This window comes from Octodon degus, unplaced genomic scaffold, assembly GCF_000260255.1.
Source record: "Octodon degus isolate 3935 unplaced genomic scaffold, OctDeg1.0 scaffold00146, whole genome shotgun sequence".
In the NCBI taxonomy this organism is placed as follows: domain Eukaryota; kingdom Metazoa; phylum Chordata; class Mammalia; order Rodentia; family Octodontidae; genus Octodon; species Octodon degus.
Genome location: NW_004524722.1, coordinates 1,038,364 through 1,045,359, shown reverse-complemented (window position 1 = coordinate 1,045,359; position 6,996 = coordinate 1,038,364). Strand labels below are relative to the sequence as shown.

The 6,996-nt window shown below is 48.6% G+C and overlaps 1 protein-coding gene across 4 annotated transcripts in view; it reads left to right on the top strand.

The window, feature by feature from the left end:
* The window catches only part of Dnajb13 (DnaJ heat shock protein family (Hsp40) member B13), a 17,747-nt gene that overhangs the window by 385 nt on the left and 10,366 nt on the right, over positions 1 to 6,996 (top strand). For 3 of the 4 annotated variants that reach the window (XM_023702031.1, XM_023702032.1, XM_004641917.2), the window contains exons 2-3: positions 5,386 to 5,489; positions 6,768 to 6,929. In XM_023702031.1, coding sequence (XP_023557799.1) covers positions 5,386 to 5,489; positions 6,768 to 6,929 — 266 coding nt within the window. The remainder of the gene's footprint in view (positions 1 to 5,385; positions 5,490 to 6,767; positions 6,930 to 6,996) is intronic. The other variant, XM_023702033.1, reaches the window with a different exon arrangement.

Sequence of the window (6,996 nt, the reverse complement as noted above, 5' to 3'; positions counted from 1 at the left end):
ACAAAAGGGGGTCAGAGGGGCCGGAGAGATGGCTCAGTAGGATAAGTGCTTGACTGGCAAACGCAAGGATCTGAGTTCAATCCCCAGTTCCGCCAAAAAAAAAAAAAAAAAAAAAAAAAAAAAAAAAAAAAAAAAAAAAAAAAAGGGGGGTCAGAGAAGCAAGTGAACTTTATTTTGAACATGATGGAGAGCCAGAGGCTAGTGAACAGGGAGATGACCTGGCCAGGTGGATGGATATATGACAGATTCCACTCTGGCTATTATAAGGATTTTTATCATTGGCTAAACTTTACCTCTGAATATTTTCAACTCTCGGGAGTTTTGTGGTCTATTTTTAAAGTCTAGAACAGAAGTCATATTTTTCTAGAAAAATTATGTATGTGATTTCTATTTTCTTTGAAATAATATTTTAAAACAAATATTTATGGAGTAGTGACCATCTAGGTTAGGTACGGTGGTGGCAGCTGGAGGTATAACTGTGAATCAGATATGTCTCCTTCCCTCGTGCAGCTTAATTTTGTGAATGAATACAGGTGTTCATTAGGTCACCACAACTGTGAGCAACATTACAAAAGGGCAGGTACACAGTGCTGGGGAAGTTCTATTGGAAGGATAGAGAGCTCTGAGGAAGCAATCCTGGTAATTAAGGCAGAAGACCAGACTGGAAGGAAGACCGAGCCTCTTCAGGGGACTGGAGAGAGGAGAGGGAATGAATTTGGCAATTAATTGGCTAATTGAAAGGTAAAGAAAAACGCAAGTATCTAAGATAATTAAGGTTGTGGAGTGCACTAACTACATAAATTAAATATGTCAGTGCTGTTTTGAGAACCTTCCATCATGATTTCATTTATTTCTCACAAAGACTTCAAGAGGCAGACGCCAATAGTATGTCAAGGACGGTAGGGGATCCAAGTGGGGTACGTGGAGAACGTGGAGAAGTACCAGGTTGGCAGTGCGATTGGAGATCAGAGGGCAGTGCATGATGTCACCCACTGTCCAGGGCTCTGTCTGGCCACTAGAAGCCACCAAGGGAAGGGCTTCCAGGAGAGGAAGCAGCTGGGGACAGACAAGCACAGCCTCATCTCTGGAAGGTCTGAGCCAGGTTCTCCTACCTGCTAGTTGTGGGACTGACACAAGCAAGTCACTCAACTTCTCTGAGCATCAGGTTTTATCTCTAAAAAATGGGATGGGGTTGTTGTGGCTTTGAAAAGGAATAATGAGATAATACATGTAAAAATTCCCAACAATCAGGGCCGGGGAGATGGCTCAGTGGAATATGTGCTTCCCTGGCAAGCGCAAGGGCCTGAGTTCAATCCCCGGTTCCACACACACACACAAAAAAAATTCCCAACAATGATTTATATATGAAATCAGGTCATACAAAGAGGTGATTAAAAGAACTTCAGTGATGGGAACAGTGACACACATCTGTCATCTGGGTTGTTTGGAAGGCTAGGCAGGAGGATCACACGTTTGAGCCCAGCCTTGGCAACTCTGTATAACTCTGTCCTGAAATACAAATTAAAAGGGCTGTGATGTAGCTCAGTCATAGCACCCTGGGTCAATCCTCAGTCCCACAAGCAAACAAATAAGAAAAAACCCTGCATATGTTTTGAAGATACCCCTTCCTTCTTCTCCCTAGAACCACTGTTTAAGGAATGAATCTCACGAGCAACTCTCCCATGGGAGTGCTTTGACTTTGACCAGAAAACAAAATAAAACCCCAACAAAAATGCTGAGCTTGTAGAATGCAGAAAGCACCACGAAGATTCACAGTCATCACAGCATCCAATTGGCTTGGCCTCACTCATTCGTTCTTGAACTGAGAGGCTTTGCCCTTCTCCGGCACACAGGAAAGCGGGCAGTGAGATCGAGGTCATCACGGAGGGAGAAGTAGGGGCTTGGATCTCACATTGAAGACAGCAAGGGTTTCAGCAGGACAGTGGCTTGGCCAGAGAGGATTTTAGAAGCATCAAATAAAGTGAGAGAGATAATCTCAAACCCAATGGCCATGCACGAAATGAACTGGAATTAATCTTGTAATTATGTAATTTTATATGAAAAGTCTCACTCTTCTCCAACTTTGTTGCTTAGTGTGTGTGTTCAGTACTGAGGGTCAAGCCCAAGGGGCACTCCACCACCGAGCTACACCTTTAATGCTTTATTTTGAGGCAGGATCTAAATTGCCATGGCTGACCTCAGACTTAGGGTTCTTCTGTCTCAGCATCCTGAGTAGCTGGGATTATAGGTGTGCTCCATGATACCCAGATTCCAATGTTGTTATTTTATTTATTGATTGAATTTACCAGTGATTCTCCTCAAAACTAATTAGGATCTTTGGAATTGAGAATAACTGCCATAGAAGTCCCAGACAGGCTATGATGGTTGTCTTCAGGCTCTGAAAGTAGACTGGAAAGATTGTCCCTGTAAGGCCCCAAGGGCAGATCCAGGACGTTTATGAGAAGGATTTTTTTGTTTTGTTTTTATTTTTGTTTTTGGCTAGCTTAGGCTGCCTTAAAGGCGGGTCTGGTGTACCTTGTGGTGCTCGAGATTGAACCATGGTCCCCTGTGCCTCAGAGTTTCCTCAAGCAAGCACTTTAAACAAGTGAGCTAACCCGCAAGCCCCTCCAGGACCTTTATGAATGAAAGGAAAGGACAATGACAAGGACAGCAGACCCAGCTCAGAATTGCTGGAACTCAGTCTCAATGAGAAGGACTGCCTGGTGGGACAGTGAGCTCACATCACGTAGTCACTGCTGCTTGGTGCTAGGCACTGGGGACACAGAGAACTGCGTGAAGCCACCCAAGGACTTCAAAGTCTTTTGGGAGGGACAACCAGTCAACAGTCTGGGGTGCTGAGTTCCAGGATCAAAGGGGACTTGAGTAGGCGTCTACCCTCAAATGGAGGCTGATTGTCAGGGGAGGTGCCCTCAACTGGGTAATTGGTCCCCAAGCCCCAAGTCGAAGGCTGAATAATAATAATAATAATAATAATAAAAAATGCCAGGAGGATTTGGGAGGGGCTGCAGAGTGGTGGATATCACAGGAAGTGGTGGGTATGAAGGAACCAGAAAATCAGCACCAGCATGAAGGGTTTCAGCAGGAGAGTGACTTGGTTGGAGTGTTTTACAAAAGAGACAGAGGCCGAGTTCCAGCCTGGTGACAAAACACACGGTGAACAGGTGGGAGAGGGAGCTTCTGGACACAGGCAATATGGTTCTGCGATAGTCACAGGAATGAAGCAGCAGAACAGACACATAGAAGGAAAACCTGACATGACTCGATAGCTTATGGCATGGACAGAGAGGGCACAAAGGAGAACTGGAGTTAAAGAGAATGCCCAGCTGCCTGGCTGCAGTGCCCGGGGTGAGAGGATGAGGCCATGAAAATGTGCTGATATTTAGCCTCCCTGGGTCTGTGGTCTGCGTGGGACGCCGGCAAGGAGCTAGCAAGCAGGTTAAGTTGGCTCAGGGACACTGTCTGGTTTGAGATAAATCCGCAGCATGACATCCCCCCTAAACTGTGAGTGAAGTTGTTGCGGAGCTTGAGATCAGGCCAGAGGGAGGACGTGGCATGAAGGAACTTTGGGAGGCACACAGCTTTTATTATTATTACGGTAGCAGGCTAGGGGACGAGAAGTCCACATCACCAGCCTCATCGTGGCGGTTTATAGTCACTGTATAGGTTGTCGGAAGGAAGTACAAAAGGCAGGTAGCAGGCTATTCTGCAGTTGATTGCACATGTCTTGTCATTCATTGCTAGGCAAGATTATCTTATGCAAGTTAATTGGGGCTACTATAGTCTAACAAGGAAGTGTGGGCTGTGGTGAGCTGCAAGAATAACTCATTGTTTAGGACGGAGCCCAGCTGTCCTTGAGATGCTACGTCTCTGGAAAACTCGCAAGCAAGCAAAACGTAACAGGATACACCCCTGGTTGAGCTGCACTTACCTTGCGGCTGGCACTGGAATGATAAGGCTCGTTAAGTTTGGCAATTTTCTAACTGTGGAAGCAGGGTGGGCTTTCCAGTTTCATCCTTGTGTAGTGTTAGCATAAGTTAATTTTTTTTTTTTTTAAACATTTGAAATGGTCTCTACAAAGTGAAGAGAAGCAAAGGAGCCCTGGGGACACCCACATGGAGGGTGGGACTAGAAGAAAGCTTGCTCGGGCCCAGCATGGGGAATGCAAGGTCACACTGGCACCGAGTGGCCTGGAAGTCTGGACCAGACCCCCTCCTATGCCCTTCCAGATACCCTCCCTTCCTTGTCAGCCAGTGCAATGACAGCTCAAAACAAAGGCACCAGTAGGCTTCCTGGCACATCCAGCTGAAGTCGGCAGGGTAGCAGGTTGGGCGGTAGAAAAATGAGGTTTGTCTCTTAATTCCCAAGTTCTCTTCCTATGTGGTCTCTTCAAACTGCCCGTGTCCCCCGGCTGAAGGTTGCAGCTCCTGCCAAAGGCCCTGTCCTCTCCTGGGTTTCAGTAACAATCCCTTGCTCACTCCCATGGGCATAGGGGTTCCCAAGGCCTCCAGGTTTCTAGCTCTGGGTACTGTGCTGTCTCTGTGTCTTCTTGTCCCTGTCTACAATCTTTGTGAAGGTCCCTTTATCCAACTTTCCATAAATCATCCAGTCTGTGCCAGTGCTTTGATTCCTATCCTCAGGTGCTGCAGGAGCCCAGGTTGGGGTGGGGGTGGGGGATTGGCAGGCCCAGAAGTGAGAGGAAATGAGCACAGAGGAAGGTGACAGTGCCAGGACATGACAGACCTCTTCGAGAGCCTCTCTGTACACCTGGCTTTATCTCCTCCTGAGAAGCACATGCCAGTTCCGGTCCTCTAAGAAGCAGACACCAAGACACATTAGATGTGCACAAAATATATGGGGAGCCCCTGTGAGAGACCAAGGGGGAGCTTCAGCTGCAAGGCAGGCCTGATACCTGTGGAGGGAGATGGAGGGGGAGGCCTGAATGGGGATAGCTGCAGTGTGGCCCCAGACACTCAGCCAGGCTGGGAGGCCCTAAACCCAGGCTGCCTGTTGAAAGGAGTCCCACACCTCACAGGAGTGGGTCATCACTGATCTTCTGCCACATTTAGGGGTTGGCCAGGGCAACTTGGGAAAGTAGCTAGATAGTTCTCTTTAGCCTTGTTTCAGGACTTCAGAGTCCTCAGAACAAACGCCCGAGGGCAGCCCCTGGGGGTTGTTAGCCACCTATGCTCCACGCACCAGGTCCGCTTTAGGGCGATCTGAGCACAGTACCTGGGCAGCCACCATAGCCTGTATAGTCACCCCTGACTGATAGCGAGGTAGATGACAGTGCCTGCTCTGAACCTTGATCAACTCCCCCCCCCCAAAGTCTGTTGCTATGACTCCCATTAACCTTCCCTCCTATAGGTACCGGAAACTTGCCCTGAAGAACCACCCACTGAAGTCACAAGAGCCATTTGCCGCGGAGACGTTCAGACAAATAGCAGAGGCCTATGATGTGCTGAGCGATCGTGAGTGGCTGTGGGTCTGGGCACAGAACTCTGTCTCCCACTCTTCCACGAAGACTGTCTCTCAAGTCTCTAGAATGGTAGATTTTCTGAGGGGTCCAGGAGAGTGCAACCATTGTCCTCCAAGTTCAGGAGCTAGAGAAAGGGGGTGGGGATGTGGCTCAGTGGTAGAGTACTTTGCTAGCATGCACAAGGCCCTGGGTTCAATCCCCAGTACAGGATAAAAAAAGCCAGAGTAAATAATTGTTTTTCCTTCCCTGCCTTTCTTTTTCGTGCTGGAGATTAACCCTAGTGATAGGCAAGTGCTTTAGCACTGAACTACAGCCTCAGCTTTTTTCTTTTTTCAAGTTTACTTTGAGACAGGGTCTCATTAAATTACCCAGACTGGCCTTGAACTTGTGATACGCAAACTTCCAGTAGCTGTGATCACGGGCATTGGCCACCAGGTCCGCCTGCAAATGTCTTTCTCAGCAGCCACAGTGTGCAGAGCCCAGGATTAGGCTCAGCAGTCAGAGTGGTGCTGGAAGGAGCAGGGCACATTCCCCAAGGAGCAGAGACGCCAGCTACCAAGGGCAGGCACTTGACACAGAGCAGTGCCCCTTTACCTTCCCAGGCTGAGTAGCCAAGTCCTCAGGTTCCCAAGAAAAGCAGGGACATAAAAAGGCAGAGAGAGGCCAGGAATCATCGAGAAATGTCTGCTGCGCAAGCCAGAGCGTAGAGCAAGTGTGGGCGACCCCCACACAGGCAGCACCCTCACGGCTCCCAGGGCTTGTCCTGGAGACTGACTGTGGACGCAGTGCGGTGGTGTGGCAATCACTAAAGCTTCTCTAGTCCCGAATTTTCAGGTCTTTGGGGTCCTCAGACTCTAGGAGTTTGAACCTGCAGAGCTCAGAATTCTTAGATTCTAAAATTTCAAAACTCTAGGATTCGGATTACCTACCCCCATGAGACAATAGCTGTGATGGCTGAGTTAAACCAGCTCTCAATCCTCAACTTGACCCTTACTCTCCCTTCCTCCTCTAATCCCCACCGTCACCCCAGCAAATTCCCTTTCTCCTCTCTTTTCTGGCTCTGGCAGTCATCCCAAGGTCCACAAGAATGGTACCAACCTCTTAACTTCTAGGATCTCAATTCAGAGACTGCCAGGCAGCAGGCAGGCACTTTGGAAACAAGGCTTCTTTTGCCCCGTCCCCCTTCCCCAGGCCCCCCGGCCCCCAGTCTGTCCGTGTCTCTCTTAGCTCCCAAGGCTGGACCCCTCCTCAAGCTTCTGCATATCCACAGCTGTGAAGAGAGGCATCTATGACAAGTTTGGAGAAGAGGGCCTGAAGGGCGGGATTCCTCTGGAGTTCGGAGCCCAGACTCCGTGGACAACTGGCTATATCTTCCACGGAAACCCTGACAAGGTTTTCCATGAGTTCTTTGGGGGAGACAACCCTTTCAATGGTAAGCAACCCTGCCGGCAAAGGAAGCAGCTGAGAAAGATGCTTTTCTCTGAGGTTTTTTTTTTTTT